The sequence below is a fragment of the Dreissena polymorpha genome, chromosome 12 (assembly GCF_020536995.1).
Source record: "Dreissena polymorpha isolate Duluth1 chromosome 12, UMN_Dpol_1.0, whole genome shotgun sequence".
Classification (NCBI taxonomy): Eukaryota; Metazoa; Mollusca; class Bivalvia; order Myida; family Dreissenidae; genus Dreissena; species Dreissena polymorpha.
The window spans coordinates 46647643-46671799 of record NC_068366.1 but is presented as its reverse complement, the minus strand read 5'-3'; the positions used below and the strand labels follow the sequence as shown (position 1 = coordinate 46671799).

Below are 24157 nucleotides of genomic sequence, written 5' to 3'. Positions count from 1 at the left end.
CGATACTTACATATTTTGTTGTTTGCATTTTAGCGTTTGTAGCCGAAGTAGTATCGTTAGATTTTCATTATACAATTAAAAAATGTGGGTAAAATAAAGAACACGAATGCAAATTAAATTAATTTTGCACGATATGTAAGTTGAATGTTTAATATAATCAGTACATTTATTTAATAGCGAAGTAACTAAGTATAATGATCTCAAATACTGATAGTTATGTATGTTTGTTAACGTACCATAGCGCGAAAATTTTAAGCAATTACACAAATACTAAATTCAACGGTTTTATTTTGTATCTATTTTTAATTGATGTTTAATTATTTAATAAGTTAATAATATGCTTTCTTTAATAACACTTTCATCGGACGGTAATGGTGGAATCATAATACGTAATATTATCATAATTATATTAATTTTTGATAAACAAAAGGACGTTAATTCGCCAAGATTTCAACTACGGATGCAATTCTTGATAAAAATGTTACTTATAAACTCGATATTTTTGCGAGCAATCAGTGTTGGGTATTGGTAAACAAAACATCAAAATAAGCCGTCTAATGTCTCAACTGTTTTTATCGCGAGTTCAATAAACGTGTCAAGTACGTCTTCGCTAATAGCTCCCACTCACCGCAGTTCGCTAGTTAAATTTTAGGGAGTAAAAAAAAAACACCAATAGTGTCAGTTATCAAAACCTACTGCCTATTTGTTGTCACAAAGGTATTGATTAATTGTTTTATTACTTTGATTGTTGACACGTTATTTATTACCATCGATGGTGCAGCATGTTGTTCTAACTAGTCGCCAGCGCAAGTTGGCAGTATGTCACGCGAAAAAAGTAAAATCGTACATATTATTCCATGAAAAAAAATAATCAAATATTTTTTTCCAGGTTAACCTTTTCCAGAAAATGTAACCGGTTAACTGGTCGTTTCCATAGGTTAACCGGTTAACCTCTTGCATCCCTAGTATATAGTATACTATATACTGAGACATTTAAGGTACTTTTGTATGAATTGACTATTTTCATTCGCAAAACATGCCACATGTGAAGAAAGTACACCGACATACCTGTATATACAATGATTTCCTTCATTAAGTTCATAATTATTGATTTAGAGAGTGACATAACTATGTAACAACTCTTTGATTCAGGATAAGCTTTAGAGAACAGGTTTAGCCAGTACTATAAAACCTGTGAGCTAAAGTTCCTTTAGCAATATTATCCAATGTGTATCATGCTTTACAGCAAAAAGTGGCAATATTGAAGATTTTAACCCTTTTATACCACTTAGATATGTATTCTGACGCATTTATATTCCTTTAGTGTTATATTTAATTTAAGACCTTTCTTACTATATTCAAGTTTTTAAGGCTTCATCTCCAAACCTTAGATACTGATGAGCAGCAAACAGCATACAACCTGAACAGAATGAGAGTTACTCGCAGGCTGTTCATGTTTTATGCTGTTTGCACATAGCCATTGTCACTTTGTCTCTGAGTGGGAAAGGGTTATATCAGTCAGAAAATGAAGAGCATACATTGAGCTTGCATGTGTTCCATTTAAACTCATCGATAGCCAGGCTGACCAAGAAAAGTCATGACTATTTCCACCATTGTTTATGTTTAGCAAAATGACAACATTTGATTCCACAAGCACATTGATTTTCAGATTATAAATAACAGAGGATATACAACTCTTAATGAGACATTGGGAATCTATATCTAGTTAACAGCTTATAGCTGCACCCAAGCAGCACTCTGGAGAATTAAGCCGAACTGAGCCCATCAAGAGTCTGTTGCACATGTGACTCACAGTCTTATGAAATGCTTGGATTATGTGCCAGTTGCTCTGTGAGGTCAGAAATCAGGTTTCAATATTGTTCAGAAATTGATTGACACAATAGCAGAAACTTTATGTAATATTTTATTTAAAAAATCAACAGGTCAATACTTTGTTCTATTTCTATCAATAAATGTGTTCTTCATTCAAATTGTGTGACTGTATTGATGTATGCATTTCACATCACAACTCTGTTTCAAAACCTACTAGATGTGACAAAGACAACAATGCTGTGAATATGGTTGGGCATACAAGTTCCTACTATGAGACATTTTACGGATTTTGAACATCCACTTAACTTTATTTAAAAGAAATAGTAAAGAGCCTTCTCTTACATATTACATTCTCACAAAAACTATACATTCATAAAATGCATAAACAAAATTGTTGTTATTTTGACGCATGTGTATTCATTATTGCTTTATTGTTATTTTGAGGATGAGCTGTATATGTTCAAGTCGTAAATGTTATGTTTCTGGCAATTCCACTGCTGCCAATGAGAGTTGAGGAAATGTAACAGGAGAAGGCTGGCCAATCCTTCAGTGCGGTCCATCCTGCAACAGATCCCCAGGACTGCAAGGCCAGTCTGGCATGCTGGATGTCTGTAATTAGCAACTTCACCATGCAAATCCATTGTCCACAAACCATTATTGACACAACAATTTCCGTTCTCCCATCCATGAAGATAAATACCCAATACATAAATATTGACAAAGTTGATCTGCAATTATTCAGTAGCAGTTATGTCTCAATGGTTGGTTCAATAAAACCTTCATGGACAAATATTGAACAAGGGATTTGTTACAGTTTTATCAGACATGTGAAAATCGCTGCGATATTTGCTGAGTATCAAGACTATAGAGACATGTGTCCAGAGTTTCCACGGGGTTGATATCCTAATCACATTTCACAAGATGTCTTACTAATTTCAAACATATCTATTGATTTTTATTACAATATGGAAGCTTCTCACACTTAATATTACAATTATATTTCCAGGTTTTTTAAATATAAAAATAATAAGCAATAAACTGTTTATATTAAGATAGAAAAATTATTTCTCATTATAAAAACTTAATCAATAATTATGCATATCACTATAAAATAAAATACATGCATAAGAAAGTCTTCAATGTTGTTAATGGTCTTTAATAGTAGAAGATTAGAGCATTAAGATGAATATTTCAATTTGAATTAAGTTCACTTCATACATGCTTTTCATGTTCATTAGTCACGACTTGCAATATAGTAATATTATATTTGATGAACTAATACCACTGTATTCTGATAAGCGTCATTACGTTAAGTACATTTTGCATTCACAAATGAAATGGTGTTGATGTTTCACAAGTCCATTTGCTTTTTATTTCCATGGTTACAGACAACACAGAATCAAACCAAAATTGGTATTTATGAAATTAAATCAGGTCATTAAACCTTGAGTCATTATCAGCCTTGCAGCCCCAATATATATTTGCATGTAATTACAATATGATGCATGGACATAATAATCGCATTCCCTATTGAAACACACTTCTGACAGATTGCATTGTGACATACGTATTGGGCTAATTCAAGTATGACTCCGCAATAAAAGGTTACATTCACTGAAAATTAGAGTTAGGTTTATAACCGCATAATTTTAATTTCTACTTCAGTAAAAGTACATATTAGATAGTCATTGTTCTTTTGTTCCATTACAGTTTCATGTTCACAAATCTTAAACAAAACATCAAATTTGAAAGGCAGAAAGAAACACTACATTAAAGCCTTTATAAGGAATGTATTCTTGGACAAGCAAAAGGTTTTTACAGCACATTTATTACAAACTACTTAAAAACTGGTCATCAGAAACATTGAAATTTAATGAAAAACAAACATGTACAAAGCTTTATTGAGCTAAAACAGTATTTCTATTTTATTTTATTTTAATTTCAGGATTTTTCAAAATACATTATGCAATCATTAGCAAAGTTTCAACATTATAACTGTGCATTACAATACCATAATTCATGATTGAGGTTTTGGGCATTGAAGAAACCATTTTTCTATATTTCATGATGGTGAACTGTACATTGCATCAATCCAACCCATGCGACATTCTTACATTAGGTACATATGGATGAACCTTAATTCAAATAGCTCTGAGTCAAGACGTTCACGCTTAATTCTGCAGAAACTCTTTTATTTATTTAAAACAAGAGGGCCATGATGGCCCTGTATCTCTCCACTGTTTTTTATGCAAAAAATGCGTGCAATGCGCATGGGTTGAAATGTACTCAAGCATGTGACTTTCTCTTTACGCCTCGTCCCACTGGGCGCTTAAAGTTGGAAGGGTGAGCATTTATATATAAATATGGCCCCAGGGGCATAATTTGAACAAACTTGGTAGAGAACTATGAGATGTCACTACATACCAAATTTGGTAGCCCTAGGCCCAATGGTTATGGACAGGAAGATTTTTAAAGTTTGCACAAAAGAGGCTTTATATAAGCATATGTTCAGTTTTGTGACCCCCGGGGCAGGGTCAAATTTGAGCCCAGGGGGATAATTTTAACAAATTTGGTAGAGGAGCATTAGATGTCACTACATACCAAATTTAGTAGCCCTAGGCTCTATAATTATAATCAAGAAGATTTTTAAAGTTTGCACAAAATAGGCCCAATATAAGCATTATGTTCAATTTTGTGACCCCTGGGGAATGGTCAAATTTGATCCCAGGGGCTTAATTTGAACAAACTTGGGAGAGGACTATTAGATGTCACTACATAACACATTTGGTAGCCCTTTGCCATACGGTTATGGACAGGAAGATTTTTAAAGTTTGCACAAAATAGGCCTTATTAAAGCGTATGTTCATTTTTGTGACCCCCGGGGCAGGGTCAAATCTGACCCCAGGGGCATAATTTGAACAAACTATTATATGTCACTACATACCGAATTTGGTAGCCCTAGGCCCTACGGTTATGGACAACAAGATTTTAAAGTTTGCACAAAATAGGCTTTATACAAGACTATTGCCAAGCAATAAAAGTCCCCTACCGGCTCCACCATTGTCAGAAATTCCACCAGTGTCAGAATATTTTTTTTATTTGTTGCCATAGCAACAAGAATTTTCCATATTGCCATCTATCCATGTTCCAAGTTTCATGAAAAAATATTAAGAACTTTTAAAGTTATCGCAGGATCCAGAAAACCACCATTTTCAGCATTATTTGTAGTCTATTTGTTGCCATAGCAACCAGAATTTTTGACCTAGGAACAAAATTAAATGACGTGCATAATGTCCATATTGCCATCTATCCATGTTTCAAGTTTCATGAAAAAATATTAAGAACTTTTAAAGTTATCGCAGGATCCAGAAAAAAACACCATTTTCAGCAGTATTTCTCGTCTATTTGTTGCCATAGCAACCAGAAATTTTGACGTTGGAACAAAACGAAATGACGGGCACAATGTCCATATTGCCATCTATCCATGTTCCAAGTTTCATGAAAAAATATTAAGAACTTTTAAAGTTATCGCAGGATCCAGAAAACCACCATTTTCAGCATTATTTGTAGTCTATTTGTTGCCATAGCAACCAGAATTTTTGACGTAGGAACAAAATTAAATGACGTGCATAAGGCCAACATTTTTTATTAAAATGATTTTCGTATTTTTTTTCTAAAAGTGTCGGGAAGGAGGATGGAAAAAAAAAAGAAAAAACAAGATGGGTGACCAAATATGCACTCATTTTTAAAATGTTATGGTATGAAGTTCTTTTTACTACTTACAGTGATTTTTTTCAAACATGTTGATGTGCAAAATGATCATAATCAGACTGTAGGTCTTGATGTGCAGTTTTTAAATTAGTTTGAATTTTAAAAATATCTTAACTATATATATATAAGTTCAAAAGTTATGCAATCTTTTCACTTGTCTATAATAAACTTTTTGGTGATTTTTTGATGTTTTTTTTTCACAAGGAATCCATATGTTGCATTAAAAATACTTTATCTCCACAAACAACCAATAAGCTATTGAGGTTTAAAAGAAACATTTATAGTTTATTGTCTAGTAAAAATCAATACCGCAAATACAAATAGCATAATAAAACGCTTTTCAGGGGTTTCACTGGCCCAAAAAAAGTTGTCGCCACTCTATCGCGGTGTGAAAACCGCCCGTAATTCAAACTTAATCAATAAGGACAATCATTTAAGGAACCTTACTACATTAATGAATAATGGCATTTACTATATTTTTATTACTCTGAGAAGTATGTTAATACATAAATAACAATAAGTACCTTCATAAGTCTTAATATTAAAAGCTTTATTTTTATATAACTAACATTTTTTCCACTTGATAAACCAGATAACCAACATAATATAATAACGTTAACAATAATGTAACAGTATGCTGCATAAATGTTTCAGAATTATTTATTAAAACCTAGAATCACACAAATATATATCATCTGAAAGGAAAAATAAATCAAACATCAGAAAATAAAGAATCTCAATTCAAATTGTTTAACAGTTTATACATTTGGTCATTTGGACATGATATACATCAACTTCTGTTCATTATCAAATTTCACAAATTTTAAAACAACACCTTTTGTTATAAGGTTTTCTGTTAGTTGTGGTGGTTGATTTCCAGGTTCAATTAAATGAATATTTTTTCACATCTTTTTCTTGACAGAAAGACCCAGGATAATTGCCCCCATCCATTCTTGTTGTCTGAAATAACACAAAACATATTTGTACAATCTATATACAACAAATCAACACATAAATGTCACTATCTTTATATATGTCCGAATTTTAACATATCCGAAATATAGTACATCGAGTGAAGGACCTACTTTTGATTTAAGAAATAGTTGGTATCTTAATTTAAATATATCGTTCCCAGAACATTTTAATAATGGAACTGTTAAACACAAATGCCAGTTGAAACAAGTTAACATGTGTTTTTGTCATGGTATTTATTTAAAAAATAGCGTCCCTAATAATCGTTATAATTATTGATCTTCGTGACAGTTTATCCCAGGATAACATAATTGATAGTTCAGTGTCATAAAGGAGCTGTTAATCCGATAATAACCCCCATAAACTTTACTATTTTATTTGGACATTCATGGTTTGAAATCGTTTTAGAAACTGTTGATTTTGCGATTTTTGAACTTTTGGTACGAACCAGCTCGGAACAAAACCAAAGTTTCGTACCCATTGAAAATAACGAAAAAACACATATTATATGCACAAATTCGTCACTACAACTACATTAAACAACACATAAAATTTTATTCTCTAAAATATGACCGTATTTGTGCGTAAAATATGGAATGTTTAAAGTTGATAGGCGTAAATGGGTTTCGCATTTCGAGCACCTGTTAAATTAAAATCGTTCTTTTCTTATTGCTCTCATTATATTTTTTAGTCATTTTAATACTATCAATTTTATAAAATTGTAAAGAAATAATAAAATATTTACTCACAAATCGATTCCATTCATGATTATATTTGACGGTTGCATAATTATTGGGAAAATAGCAGACTTTGCTGATGAAAGCGTTGTAGCGTTCATCAACTTCTTGCACAAACAATGATGGCGTAGCTGTTGGTAAATTCCACCACATGTACACGATGAAGGAGGTTCGCGTATTAATGTGGGTAATTAAAACTGGGTTTATTATGATGATTTATAACTCACTTGAACTTTTTCTAAAACCCGGCAAGCGTTTCGTGTTTAAAAGCCACCTTTTGGCATCCGAAAAAAAAAAAAATTTTAAATTATTTTTTTTTTGTTTCGTCAAAAATTGGAGTCGGCGGGTCCGAAAATCTTTTTTTTTTTTTATTCTGGCCTAATGTCCATATTGCCATCTATCCATGTTTCAAGTTTCATGAAAAAATATTAAGAACTTTTAAAGTTATCGCAGGATCCAGAAAAAAACACCATTTTCAGCAGTATTTCTAGTCTATTTGTTGCCATAGCAACCACAATTTTTGATGTAGGAACAAAATGAAATGACGTGCATAATGTCCATATTGCCGTCTATCCATATTCCAAGTTTCATGAAAAAATATTAAGAACTTTTAGAGTTATCGCAGGATAAAAAAAACACCATTTTCAGCATTATTTGTAGTCTATTTGTTGCCATAGCAACCAGAATTTTTGACGTAGGAACAAAACGAAATGAAGTGCATAATGTCCATATTGCCATCTATCCATATTCCAAGTTTTATGAAAAAATATTAAGAACTTTTAGAGTTATCGCAGGATCCAGAAAAAAACACCATTTTCAGCAGTATTTCTAGTCTATTTGTTGCCATGGCAACCACAATTTTTGACGTAGGAACAAAATGAAATGACGTGCATGATGTCCATATTGCCATCTATCTATATTCCAAGTTTCATGAAAAAATATTAAGAACTTTTAGAGTTATCGCAGGATCCAGAAAAGTGTGACGGACTGACGGATACAAAACCACAAGTCCCTTCCGGTGAAACCGGTATGGGACTAATAAGCATATGTTCAGTTTTGTGACCCCCTGGGCAGGGTCAAATTTTACCCCAGGGGCATAATTTGAACAAATTTGGTAGAGGACTATTAGATGTCACTACATACCAAATTTGGTAGCCCTATACCATACGGTTATGGACGATTTTTAAAGTTTGCACAAAATAGGCCTTATTTAAGCGTATGTTCATTTTTGTGACCCCCGGAGAAGGGTCAAATTTGACCCCAGGGGCATAATTTGAACAAACTAAATAGAGAACTATTAGATGTCACTACATACCAAATTTGGTAGCCCTAGGCCCTACGGTTATGGACAGAAAGATTTTTAAAGTTTGCACAAAATAGGCTTTATATAAGCATATGTTCATTTTTGTGACCCCCCGGGCAGGGTCAAATTTAACCCCAGGGGCATAATTTGAACATTTTTGGTAGAGGACTATGAGATGTCACTACATACCAAATTTGGTAGCCCTATGCCATACGGTTATGGACAGGAAGATTTTTTAAGTTTGCACAAAATAGGCCTTATTTAATCGTATGTTCATTTTTGTTACCCCCGGGGCAGGGTCAAATTTGTCCCCAGGGGCATAATTTGAATAAACTAAGTAGAGAACTATTAGATGTCACTACATAACGAATTTGGTAGCCCTAGGCCCTACGGTTATGGACAAGCAGATTTTTATTTTAAAGTTTGCACAAAATAGGCTTTATATAAGCATATGTTCATTTTTGTGACCCCGGGGCAGGGTCAAATTTGACCCCAGGGGCATAATTTGAACAAATTTGGTAGAGGACTATTAGATGTTTCTTCATATCAAATTTGGTAGCCCTATGCCATACGTTTATGGACAAGAACATTTTTAAAGTTTGCACAAAATAGGCCTTATTTAAGCGTATGTTCATTTTTGTGACCCCCGGGGCAGGGTCAAATTTGACCCCAGGGGCATAATTTGAACAAACTAAGTAGAGAACTATTAGATGTCACTACATACCGAATTTGGTAGCCCTAGGCCCAACGGTTATGGACAAAAGATTTTAAAGTTTGCACAAAATATGCTTTATATAAGCATATGTTCATTTTTGTGACCCGCGGGGCAGGGTCAAATTTTACTCCAGGGGAATAATTTGAACAAATTTGGTAAAGGACTATTAGATGTCACTACATACCAAATTTGGTAGCCCTATGCCATACGGTTATGGACAAAAGAATTTTTAAAGTTTGCACAAAATAGGCCTTATTTAAGCGTATGTTCATTTTTGTAACCCCTGGGGCAGGGTCAAATTTGACCCCAGGGGCATAATTTGAACAAACTAAGTAGAAAACTATTAGATGTCACTGCATACCGAATTTGGTAGCCCTAGGCCCTACGGTTATGGACAGAAAGATTTTTTAAATTTGCACAAAATAGGCTTTATATAAGCATATGTCCATTTTTGTGACCCCCGGGTCAAATTTGACCCCAGGGGCATAATTTGAACAAATTTGGTAGAGGTCTATTAGATGTCACTACAAACCAAATGTGGTAGCACTAGGCCCAATGGTTATGGACAAATAGATTTTTAAAGTTTGCACAAAATAGGCTTTATATAAGCATATGTTCAATTTATTGACCCCGGGGCGGGGTCAAATTTGACCTCAGGGGCATAATTTGAACAAATTTGAAAGAGGTTCACCCCAGGAACGTTTGTGAGAAGTTTTATCAGAATTGGACTTGTAGTTTAGGAGAAGAAGATGTTTAAAGAAAAAGTTAACGCAGGGACGCACACACGGATGCACGCACGCACGACGGACACAGGACCATGACATAAGCCCCGCTGGCCTCTGGCCAGTGGAGCTTATAATTGTGACCTGAATCTTGACCCCACCCATCTCGCGATACGAGGCATCTTTATATGAAGTTCCATAATTAAAATATCTGAACTTGTTCTGAAGGTTTTAACAGAAACAACATTCTAAGGCTCCATGACTGTCCGTTCTTCCAATGACATACCAAATCTTCCAACAATCACTTTTCTGAAAACTATTTGGTTTAAACAATTCAACTTACACCAATCTGCTAACAGATCCCTTGTGTGGACTACTGATGGAGACATCAATGATTCAAAACTGTACATTTTCCTGAAATTGTTCACTTTTTTAATTACTTCAGTATCCGAGGCTGAGGTCAGATCTCATGAGAATTATTTTAAATGTCAAGACAATTTTCAAGCAATTAATTAGCGTTATTTTGCAAGAATACAATGACGATAGATAATTCAAATCATTAAAAAGGAGGGCAAAAAAAAATAATAAGAAATGACTTGTACCATATCCTCTAAATTCAGCTGGTAAATTTAATATGCACATGAAAGTGTTATGATTAAGATTAATGATTACCTAAAGCCATTTTATATGTACAAAAAGGGGAATAATTTTGCTACATTGCAGGTCAAAATGACGCAGATGCTCATGCCTTTCAATATTGAAAAGTGGCCTTGACCTTGGATCAAGGGACCTTCTTGTGCGCAAAACCACCACTCATCATGCAGATTGTTTTTTTTTATTAATTGAAAATAAATTTGACCTTTTGGATATCTGACCGTGGACCTAGTTCTTGGGTGAGATAAACCATCTCATCTGCTCATTACTCTTGAGAAAGTGAGAAGTACGAATTTCCTTAATTTGACCTTTGACCTTGAAGTGTTACTTTGACCTCAGAACTGGTTCTTGCCTGGAAAATTCCATTTTATCAACCTGATCTTTTTCTTGACAAATTTATGCTCCTGATAAGTATTTCCTGCTGCCAGACTTCCCGCTTGGCTGTCCACATATTAAGACTGTTTTTCAAATAATTATGCATAATATGACACGTTGTTGTTCTACAAAACATGTTCATATGTTGCTTTTCTCTATCCATGAGCACAAACCTTGAAAATTTAAACACAATAATACTAGCTGAACCTTTCTTGAGATCTCAAACTGTCTACAAAATCCAGGTAAATTAGTTCTCCATCAATTTCATATAACTATTTTCCATACATAATTACAACACAACAATTATTGGCAATTTCTCATTGATCCAAGTAGGGCTATCAATTACAGCAAACAACTCAAACATGGGTTGTCAGGAAGCTATTATATGCAACAGACATTCTCAGGTTTTCATGTTTTGTTGCTTTCAATTATAATCATTTTTCTCCTTTAATATTTGAATCCAATGTATGATACATTCAAACGAAACAACTTCAAAATTAGTTTTAAAATAATATATTGTTTTTGTTGTTTAACATTTTTCTGAAGTGAATTTGCATTAAATACTTATGAGTGCATGTAATTATTTAAATTTGTTGATCCAATTTTGTGGGGAAATCCAAAGAATTACATAATTAAAATTTGACGTTATATATGGAAAGATTTGAACTCTTCACATTCTGTAGCTCTGATATCATTTCCTTATCAAAGGTACTAATAAATGTATACATAAACACATAATATTACTTTATAAATCACTTCAACAACATATAAATTGTTACCTTACCCTTACAAACTTTATTGTTAAAACCACAAATCATGCCTTGAAATTCTTAGAAAGGGCCAAATAAAATTCTTACATTTCACAGTCAACAAAATTAATCTGACAAGAACCACATTTGTTTAGATCCACAAAAGTCAACATGAACTTGTTGCTTCTTATTTTGAACAACTTCCCAAATGTAACTATAAATATCCCTTTCTAACACAACTGGCAAGGCTATTAACAAGAGATTACAGTTTTAAACACAGATTTAAATTCCTATTGAACCTTAACGCTCACAACTTAATACACAGTATCCTATTACTGATAGTGATTATTCTTAACAAAAATTTCATTCAACCAGTAGTACAATAGCTATTCACTTTCAGAGCCCAGCTATTTGTTTACAGAGGTTCTTAACACTTTTAAAATGTTATCAAAATAGTGGGGTGCCTGGGCATAAGTAATCCCTGGGACAGTGGACACTGTTAAAGGGACAGCAGTGCCTCAGGTATTCATGTACCTGAAATTGTGGGACGAAATCCATAACAAGTGCAAACTGTTTCTGTCCAGACTATTCCCTCCATATCATATAATATTGATTGCTAGAAATGTGTCGGAAGGACAGGGAAGCTCCGGAAGGACAGGGAAGCCCAGTTTGTATTAACTGGATACAGAAATTAGTGTCATCTGCCACATATAATGGGATCAGTTAAATCAGCATGCATGGATCAGTCCTCTGTAGCTGTTGCTACACATGAAGCAATTTTCACAAAATGTGATATTGACCTTTAAGCAAGAACCATAGTGGATGCACAAACATGTATCCATAATTATGATGAACAATTTGAAACTTTGACAAAAGGCCCTTTCTTCAATAAATGAATCCCAAATGTTCATCATTCAATTTAATCTCCAATATGAAATGCACCAAAATGTTCCAGACACACATAGGATGCAGGAAATACTCACAACAAGCATTGGTGTGATCCCTAAATTGCTTTTAAACCCAAAGAGAAAAGGAACTCTTTAGAACAAGATGTGTTTGTGAAACACAATGTCCCCCTATATGACGTTTGACCTTGAAGGATGACCTTGACCCTTCACCACTCAAAATGTGCAGCTCCATGAGATACACATGCATTTCAAATATAAAATTGCTAGCTTCAATAATGCAGAAGTGACATTACATTAGCAATTTCGACCCATATATTTGACCTTGAAGGATAACCTTGACCTTGACCTTTCACCACTCAAAATGTGCAGCTCCATGAGATACATATGCATGCCAAATATCAAGTTGCTATCTTCAATATTGCAAAAGTACTCATAAAATGAGCGATTTTGGCCACATATATTTGACATCTGACCTTGAAGGATGACCTTGACCTTTCACCACTCAAAATGTGCAGCTCCATGAGATACATATGCATGCCAAATATCAAGTTGCTATCTTCAATATTGCAAAAGTTATTGCAAATGTTAAAGTTGGCGCAAACCAACCAACCAACAGACCAACCAACCAACAGACCTACCAACAGACAGGGCAAAAACAATATGTCCCCCACTACTATAGTGGGGGACATAAAAAGGGCATTTTTGTCAAATGGACCACAGAGAGATACAATTGTAATGTAACCGTATTCACATGATAAATCATCTAGATATTATGATTAAAATGGCTGATTCATGTTCACATCTGATAGCGCTTAAAAGTCAAAGTTCTTTGAGGAGTTTAAAATACACGTTCCCAACACACTCCTGTACTAATAAGTAAGTAACACAAAGTCTACCGTTCACTGTTAATAAGGAATTAATTTTTACATGTCTTATTAACTGCAAGAATGATATATTGTAAATGTTGATGTACTAATGCATTCAAGCAAAGGGGGTGTCTCATGTACCCCAATGTCACTCTATGGTGAAGGTTGGATGAGTCCTATTCATTTACTGATACATAGCTTACCCATTAAATGACCCTCTGGCTAAAGCCTCTCTTGTCGGGATATGTCTCTCCCTATACTTTCTAGTAGGCATCATTTCAATATAAGCAGTCACTATAAGCAGGCTGACATTAACTACTGGTATCTCTTGTTGTGCCCCAGGACCCATCATTATACATGTAACATTGGTATGCTCCACCCTGCTCATTGCAGCCCAAATTTGTGATAAATGTTCACCCTCTGGGGTCAGCATAATAGTGTACTAATGACTAGTTGTGGACACACAAATTCCTTCCTTTTATGATCATCAATATATCAAGGTGATTCAACTGTTAAAGTTTGAGTGCAATCCACCCAGTAGTTAAAATAGTTAAAAACATGAGCTTAGAATGACAAGTACAGTGCTTAAAGGATCACCAAGGTGACAATGTAGAATGTGGGATTGATAAAACTGGTTATGTGATGCAAGTATTTAAAGCATTGTTCCTCACAGTTGGTCATTATTCCATTTGGCAATAACCCACAGGGAGGCCATGGTTTAGGTGACAGTACAAGTAGTGATATTATGTGGTCAAATATAAAATGACTTCAAATGCTACACGTTGGAAGCTCCATTTCAAGCTAACTGCTGCACATAGTAGCAACAACAAGATCATAATTAATTCTAATGGCAAACAAGAACAACCATTGACAAGAAGGTTAAGATAAGATGCCATTGTCAATTTAAGCTGTAGACCTTGCGATTACCAATAAGTTATTGAGTAAATACTGCATGACACAGTATCAGCAAGAAAGAAGAAGAAAGAAATAATAAACTCCATAAACTACACCAGAACATTCTATAAACACCAGTATAAAGATTTCAAGAGAAACAGAAACAGATTAAAGCATTGAAACTGTTTTGAGATAAGAGGGAGCACAGATGTGATAACAGAACAAGATCGACCTTTATGTTATCTCCACAAGCCCGATACTGCCAGGGTAGGAAAGGGGGCCTGGGGTGGCCCTACAGATAAAACACATTCACAGCTATACACTCCATAAATATAAAGTGTATTACAGGACAGAATTATTGGGAGCGGGCCTAGGCCCCCAAGATTGGGAAAAATAAAGTGATTTTGTCTAAAATTGGGAATGGGCGTTTTTGTCTTTGCTAACAAATACTTTAAAACTGATAATATAAATGTTTTCAATATCATATTTCCTTAGGCTCAACTTTTAGACCTCCAATGGAAACAAAGTTTAACTTAAAATTCATTAAAAACACAGAAAACACTTTTTTTCAACCTTCCAGGGATTTAAGCTCAAAATTTTACCAAATTAAACACCTTGTGAATGAAATTTACTGACTGTTAAAAAATACAGCTCATGTATGAGACAAAAGCTATGGGCTATGTGTGCCAACACAGAAAGATAGTACTTGACAATCAGTACCAAGAGAACTGATGAACATCTTGGCGGGGAAACAAGTCATACAATGCTTCAACACAGATTATATCTGAAAGAAATCCATGTAACAACTTCAATGTTTTCAGTATTTACTATTCTTAAAAGAAGCTAATAATGAGATTTGACTGCCAAAATATAAGTAATTTGAAAATTCTAGGGAAATACCAGGGCCAGAAAGTGAGTCATTTTCATGGAAATAAATATCCCAGAGTGTTGGCTGGCCATCAATTTCTTAACATCTTTTAACAGAATCACACTTTTCCATTATTTTCTTATTTAAATCACCACTGATCAGGTGATCTTTTTCAGAAGTAATTTAAGACAATACACACGTTTTAATGGTTGTGATAAAACAGAGAACTTGACACAAATGGAAGCATGCATCAGTGGATCTCAGTAGATTTATGTTCACAGAAAGGACTGTAAATGTGTGGTGTTAGTGACAAGATGATACAGATATCCTGGAAGTGATCAAGACATGGGAGCCATGACGGCCTGGCCAATCAATAGCTTGCCTGCTCCTTCAACCAATGGTGCTGATTACCCCAAGAATGTTCACTGTGAAGTATGACACATACAAATTGATTACCAATTAAAGACTTCTTTATGTGTCCCATTTTCCGCTTCATCTAGATTTCTATACAGACTGGGTGGTGGGGTGAAGATAAAACCAGCACATAAGCGAACTAATGGAGTAGGGAATTGCTGAATGATGATGACAAACAATCTAATATTTTAAGTCCAAAGAAGTCATTAACTAACATTACCATTACAATAAATTATGCTGGTTGAGAGTATACTAAGTGGGACACATAAGGAGAAAACATTCAGATTGGAGGAGTTCAGATCTCATGAACTTAAAGAGGATATTTAAAAGAATAATACCATTTGTATAATGCCCATTAGCTTCTTCTTACTTGAGTCTCGGGATATACACCCTGAACAGGAATTCAAACAAACAACATAAATGTTTAAAATTTCAACAAAAAGGAGATACAATTATCTATATGTAAATGAACATAATAATCTAGTTTCAAGATGAAAATATCATTCAGATTACTGAGTACTCAAGGAAAAAAATCTGCTTTAGTTTCTCTTAATTACTCAAAGGTACGATAAAAAAAATATATAAACAGTGCATCCCTGCATTAGGGCTTGAGACATGGCTGACCAAGCCATGAAACACAATCTCAAGTGTGGCAGAGTTGCCTGATATGTGACCATGTGTTTGGAGTTATTGACGCACCCACACTGAGGTGACAGTCTCCTATAGGCAACGATAGGCAATCAATAAGCAATTAGTTCATGTAATAGCTGGCAAGGTAATGCTGCACAACCACTACTGACAAGTCACACTTCCTACCTCTGCCAGGAGCTGACTTACAGAAGTATCAGTGAGAGTCTAGAAAAAAGGCCTTGGCAAACAGCGTAGACCCAGATGAGACGCCACATGATCAGGGTCTGCGCTGTTTGTTTAAAGGAATTTCTGTAAGAAATATTCTAAATAGAATTAAATAGACATCCCTAATTTTGGAAATAAATTGATCCAATTTAGAAGAATGGGAGAGTCCACTAGGTATAAATGGGTTAATACAATTTGATATTAATTTACTGAAAACTGAACAATTTCAGAAGAATTCGTGGCTTTGGTCAGAACATTTAAAACCAAACCAAACTTGCAAAATATCAATATAAGCAAAATGCATCAAAGTTCCATCTGTTATTTAGATAAAAGCAATTTCTTAATTATAAGAGCTAGATGGTTTTCTTTAACAGGATCTTATGAGATAAGGCCATCACTATAACATAGTTGAACTCCACAAAGCATACATATTGGGACAAAACATATTACATTTAATACTTTAATTTGTAAGTTACCTGTCCTCAAGTGACAGAAGTTTCTCATGGCAATAATATACAGTATTATTGCATTATTCGTATCTTTGGTTGAGCAAATGAATGAGACATGTCATATAAGCCCATAAGAGAATCTGGAAACATCTCAATTCTTCCTCAATAAGACATATTGTAATGTCAAAGACTGTACACACAGCACTGACCAACATGTTGTTATTGTAAGAGATGTAAGTGTGGCTACCCACCTTCAACCTTTTCAAGCGAGATGTACACACTGTCAATTGATGTAATAGCATTCATAGTGTACAGCTATACCAAAAAAAAACCTATGAATCTAGAATCACAGTCATTTGGATCCAATCAATTAAATTATAATAGTCAACTGCTATACAAATAATCATTTTGAATCCAATTTCTATTGCATCAATAAGGCATTATTAAAGATCCACATAAAAAAGAAAAAGCACATAAAAGCAACACATAATAAATGCCAATGACATATACCTGGAGGAGAGCATGTCTGTATCCATCATAATGCTTGAAGTAATATCAAAGTTCTCCTTCCTGTCTTCCTGCTGTTAGTGACCTATTTAATCCTCCACTTGCAATAACACTAAGAAGTTGTTGCCACTATTGATTCCCTGTCAATGTCCACATAAGAAGTCCTTTTGATATCAAGTAACTAGAAATTAGTGTGAATTGAAACAAATAAATACAAGAGACAACAACTTTTCCTGTGCATGACACAAATAAAATGACAAATAGTAGAAAGTCAGGCAAGGTTAGCTTGAATATGTCTGTCAATTTTATTTCACCCTGTATCACTAATTCTGACTGAATCCTTCTCAAATACAATTATCTACAATGGTAACACGGGATCAGAGGAAAGATTGCTGCTGAATCCGATTTCGCTGACTTAGTTTAGAGTCTGTAATGTGTGAGAACAGACAAGATGGGTCCAGAACAACTACAGACACCCTCAACTTGTTGTGTGCAAGCTCACAAGAGTGCTAATTCCTTCCAGTAGGCAAAACAGCTTGGATGACACTTTTTCTCCACAAGGTTGAAGACAGAAATCGGAAAGTCAATTAAAACTGTAAATGCACATAACATAACAGACAACAAAATCAACTAAAACAAGCTGACTGCACTTCACACAGCACAGGGTAAAACTGCCTGTATAAGCCCTCCACTCCTCACTGGTTGCTTATTGCGCAAATGAATTTCCGTATTGGCTAATACCACAAGCAGCACTATTGGTAAAGATGTTTGTTTCCAGTTAGTCAGTCACTGAGTGAGGCTATAGTCCCATAGCATGCTGCCACTACTCCAGCACAGCCAGCCTATAGAGCCTTGATCAGGGGGCGATCAGTAGCAGAGCCGCAGATCTGCCGGGGATAAGGCTCATGGACCTCGGGCACAGTTTAGATACCGGCCTCTCCAAGATCTACACTACCATTCTTGTCCACTTGCCAGGGGCACATGTCATGTTCCATAGACTCCAGTTTGTCAGATGTTGGTACGCAGGTTGTACGCAACTCTTATCTGATGCTTCCACTGAACACCTACACAATAAATAATCCCCTCACGCAATATCAATAATTGACAATCATTAACAGTCATCAGCTAAATCATGCCTTATCATCATATTAACAGGCATTCAATGGAGGAAACACTCCACATTAATATTTCACAAATCATCTAGCAAAGTATTTAATACATTCCTCTTCATCTGATTACTCGTGTGAATTATAAATCCATTATTCTTTCCAATCACATCCATCTGTGATTATATCTCAATTAAAATATATTAACTGCTGTAAATTTAAAACCAATAATATCTGCATCAGATCTTTTAGCAGGGCTGATTTATTTCTTCAGTGATAATTCTGGATGATTAAAATTACATTACTGTACTGAAAAACAAGGCTAGCAGTATCTATCTACTGGGGAATCCTTATATACATTCTGCACATAAAACGCACATGGGGAGTGTCTTGAAGAGTAGACAAATAGCTGTCCCTCTAGAAACCTTGCAATGTTGCAATTAATTCAGCCCTTAAAGTACAACTTTGAATGCAAGCATTAAAGTCATGACCTCTTCTATTTTAAAAGGACCATGTTGGTTTAAATCATGTATTTGTTTCTCATCTGTGTTTCTTTAATCTAGTAAATCATCCCATTTTATGGCTCTACCAGCATCTGTTTACAGGCAATGGTGTAATCACACATTACACCTTGTCAAGTATTTTCCTGTATTTATTTTGTTTGAGCCAATTACATGTTTCCTACATCCGTATACCTACATCATGGCAGGTTCAGTCAGTCAGCACAAAAATGATGTACTTTTCCAGGCACTCACTTCCAAACAAACATTTCAAAACAGAACAAACCATAATACAATACAAAAGGGCCTGAAAGGCCCAAAGTCGCTCACCTGAGATAAAAAGAAATGACCTGTTCTTTGCAGCCCAAGATATCAATGAAACAAATGTTCTAACCGAAGAATGAACAACAAAATTTAATGGTCCCCTGGCGGCCATGTTTTTTTTAACAGAGCTGAACCGTTTTTGAAATCTTCCAAGATATGTCCAAATTTCATGAAGATAATGTCTTCTAGACTGTTCACTTGTTTTCACTCTATACATATAAAGAAAACTGCCCCACTGCCTGGTGCCCATGTTTTTTCACTTATCACGACCATTTGCAAACTCGTCCGAGACATCCACATTACTAATGTTTTGACAAACTTTTATGATGATTAAGCAAAAAATGTGACTTCTAGAGTGTTCACAAGCTTTTAACTATATAAATATAAGGAAAAAGACCCCCCCCCTGGCGGCCATGTTTTTTTTATAGATCCAAACCATTTTCAAACTCAACTGTCGTATCCAGGTGTGGTAGTGCGGTCTCGTTTACTTACGCAAGTGAACTGGTCACGGGATGGTTATGAGTTATGTAACTTTGTGAGCACTTATGTAATGCGGAAATATTTATTCCACAATCGCTTATTTCCGGTCAGGATGACACTGCTGACTGGTTGTAATTCAATTAAGTAAAGGTATTGCCATTTACTTGAATCATTTTATAAACATATTATTCAACAGTAGGCTGTTTTACACTAAACAATTTAGAAATATGAAAATGTATCAATTTTATATTTCATTTCATTAATATTGTGTATCATTCATTACCGTTTTATTTTCAATTTTCTGACATTGTTTTAATACATAAAGCCTGAAAATGAATAATCTTGATAAATGAACTCTGCAAATAAGAAAGGTAAATCTTGATTTTGACGGTTATTCTGATTCTGTTTTTTATCTCCAGAAACTTATAATTGAAATTATTTCTATATTGTTTTCATAGAGTATCCATTTTGATATTTGTTAACATGTCTTTAATACGATTATATAGAGTGAATCATTATGGAATCTTGTTTTGATATGAAGTTCCCATTTAAATTACATATTTTTTTGTTAATTGTTAAAAACATGCACTAAATACTCCCACTGTGAAATAAAATATATCAAACAGTTCAACCAGCTTTTATTACTGACCACTGATATTAACATCTGGCATACAGCACAGTGAGAGTAAGCTGAGTGGTAAATAGTTACACACTGCAATAATCAATATCTGGGGTCTAACAAATTCTAGAGCAGAACTAAAAATAGATTGGGGAATATGACTCAGCAGGTTAAACAAGGGAGATAGATACTGCAAAATTGTGTACATGTTGTCTTTCTTTCAGCTTTCTCTTAGTTGATAGGCTTACCATAAGTAATAATGACTAAAACAGTTGTTAATTATGAAAATTCTGTGTTATGAAAAAGTAAATAAAACAGTTAATGGTACATAATAATGACATAATAAAACCAAACTTTACTACACAGGAAACACATGTTCTGACCAAATTTCATGAAGATTGGGCAACTGAATTAAATAATATAAAAAAAAGACGTTATGAATAAATGGTGATATTTTATTTTAAGAATCTATACATTACTGCAAGTTTAATATGCAAAATAGGAAGGATATTAACTTAACATTGTCTTCATTGTAATAATACATTAAAGCAGCACTTTATAACATAACTAGAGTGTTGACAAGGTTTTACTATAGTCATATAAGAAAAAATGCTCCGCCCCCTTGCGGCCATGTTTTTCAACCAACCGGCATCATTTTCACACTCGTCCAAGATATTAATGGGATGAATCTTCTGACCAAGTTTCATAAAGATCGGACAATAAATGTGGCCTCTAGAGTGTTTACAAGATTTTTCTATAGCCATATATAGCCATATAAGTAAAAATGCCCCGCCCCTTGGCAGCCATGTTTTTCAAGCAAAGGTTACCATTTTTGAACTCATCCAAGATATCATTGGGACAAATCTTCTGTGCAAGTTTCATGATGATCGGAAAATAAATGTGACCTCTAGAGTGTTAACAAGATTTTACTATAGCCATATAAGGAAATATGCCCCGCCCCCTGGCGGCCATGTTTTTCAACCAACCAGCATCATTTTTTAACTCGTCCACAATATTATTGGGATGAATCTTCTGACCAAGTTTCATGAAGATCGGACAATAAATGTGGCCTCTACAGTGTTAACAAGATTTTACTATAGCCATGTATAGCCATATAAGGAAAAATGCCCCGCCCCTTGGCAGCCATGTTTTTCAAGCAAACGTAACCATTTTCAAACTCATCCAAGATATCATTGAGACCAATCTTCTGACCACATTTCATGAAGCTTGGACAATAAATGTGGCCTCTAGAGTGTTCACAAGGTTTTACGATAGCCTTATATAGCCATATAAGGAAAAATGCCCCGCCCCTTGGCAGCCATGTTTTTCAAGCAAACGTAACCATTTTCGAACTCATCCAAGAAATCATACAGACCAATCTTCTGACCAAATTTCATGACGATTGGACAATAAATGTGGCCTCTAGAGTGTTAACAAGGTTTTACTATAGCCATATAAGGAAAACTGTCCCGCCCCCTGGCGGCCATGTTTTTTCACCGATCTGGACCATTTTCGAACTCGTCCGAGATATCAATGAAACCAATATTTTGACCAAGTTTCATGATGATTGGGCAAAAAATTTGACTTCTAGAGTGTTCACAAGGTTTCTCTATAGCCATATAAGGAATACTGCCCCGCCCCCTGGCGGCCATGTTTTTCAACGGACCGGAACCATTTTTTAACTCAACCAACATATCATTTAGACAAACATTTTGACAAAGTTACATGAAGATTGGGCATCAAATGTGACTTCTACAGTGTTCACAAGGTTTTTCTTTTTTTTGACCAAGTGACCTACTTTTGACCCAGCATGACCCAGTTTTGAACTCAGTCGAGGTATGAATGGGACAAATGTTATGACCAAATTTCATGAAGATCAGACAATAAATGTGGCCTCTAGAGTGTTCACAAGGCAAATGTTGACGGCGCACGACGGACGACGGACAAAAGGCGATCACAAAAGCTCACCATGAGCACATTGTGCCCCCTACTGCGCCGCTTTAAAGCCATATATTTGACCTTTAACCTTGAAGGATGACCTTTACCTTTCACCACTTAAAATGTGCAGCTCCACGAGATACACATGCATGCCAAAAATCAAGTTCCTATCTTCAATATTGCAAAAATTATGGGCAATGTTTAAGTTTTCAGACGGACGGACGGACTGACGGACGGACAGACTGAGTGACGGACGGACAGTTCAACTGCTATATGCCACCCTACCGGGTGCATAAAAATACTTCTTACTGGCTAGATTCAAATCCCTACTTACAAAGCTCTTATAACTAAAAATGTGTCAGTGTGACACAGATAGACCCACATTCCACTCTTGTCTAAAAAAAGTTGGAACCAAGCGATGTGTTTGTGAAACACGATGTCCCCATATATTTGACCTTTGACCTTGAAGGATGACCTTGACCGTTCAACACTCAAAATGTGCAGCTCCATGAGATACACATGCATGCTACATATCAAGTTGCAAAAGTGTACATCAAATGAGCAATTTTGACCCATATATTTGACCTTTGACCTTGAAGGATGACTTTGACCTTGACTTTTCACCACTCAAAATGTGCAGCTCCATAATATACACATGTATGCCAAATATAAGTTTCTATTTTCAATATTGCAAAATTTATGGCCAATGTTAAAGTTGGGGCAAACAAACACACCAACAGACAGGGCAAAAACAATATGTCCCCCACTATAGTGGGAGCACAAGTTTACTGACTAGTTAATGTGATGTCGAGTTCTTTTGGCTGAAAATGGGGCCACCACTCAGGTCTTGTTGAAAACATCCCAACTAAAATATGAAGGTGCGCAGGCTCACATGCTGCTTAATATATTAATTTGCTGACAGGCAGGTCTCACCTGAACAAAGCAACTTTTATAGCGAAAAACATGCACATCAGCCTGCATGGAATATGGGGCTAGGTTTAAAACATATAATCATGTTAAATTACTGGATTGAAGGAAACAAGACAATATTTCCTGGAATTTCTTCACTAACCATTCAAGCAAAAAATGATAAGATTTTTGTATGTTGATAATTTCTGTACATGGCAAACAAAACTGCCATCCATAAGGAAGAAAGGCCAAACAAACAGTGGCAGAATCCTCCATCAAGGAGCTATAAAGTGGAGCGATTGGCCAACACACCATTGGTGAACTCAAGCCACTCCACAGGCCATCTGTCACATATGCAGCCACTATCAGGAACTTCAGTCTGCCACACACTACTTAAACAATATCCTTGCCAGCGTGTACAACATATAATAGCGTTTGAGCTCAGAACTTACAGTTATGCATGTCTGTAACTATATTCAGTAGAATGCTGTTATTTAAAACAAAACTTCCCTTTGAATTAATTGCTATTTCTAAATATTTGTTGAAACCAATATTTTTCCTACATTATCTAACTTAAATATCCACTATTTTTTGCATGGCCTATTTTGAATTATTTATTTCGATTTCAACTAAAATTCTGGTTCAAACAATGTCTTCAACAGTTGATTGTTCAGTTTTTATTTCAAAGT

At 35.0% G+C, this 24157-nt stretch overlaps 1 protein-coding gene across 21 annotated transcripts in view; it reads right to left on the bottom strand.

The window, feature by feature from the left end:
* The window catches only part of LOC127853913 (CUGBP Elav-like family member 2), a 194223-nt gene that overhangs the window by 108423 nt on the left and 61643 nt on the right, over positions 1-24157 (bottom strand). For 5 of the 21 annotated variants that reach the window (XM_052388718.1, XM_052388720.1, XM_052388724.1 and 2 more), the window contains exon 1: positions 11940-12155. The exons of 2 other annotated variants lie outside the window; for them this stretch is intronic. In XM_052388718.1, coding sequence (XP_052244678.1) covers positions 11940-12004 — 65 coding nt within the window. In that variant the 5' untranslated portion in view covers positions 12005-12155. Of the gene's footprint in view, positions 1-11866; positions 11886-11939; positions 12157-17595; positions 18998-24157 lie in introns of those variants that run through there. 14 more of the 21 variants (XM_052388728.1, XM_052388729.1, XM_052388730.1 and 11 more) reach the window with 8 other exon arrangements.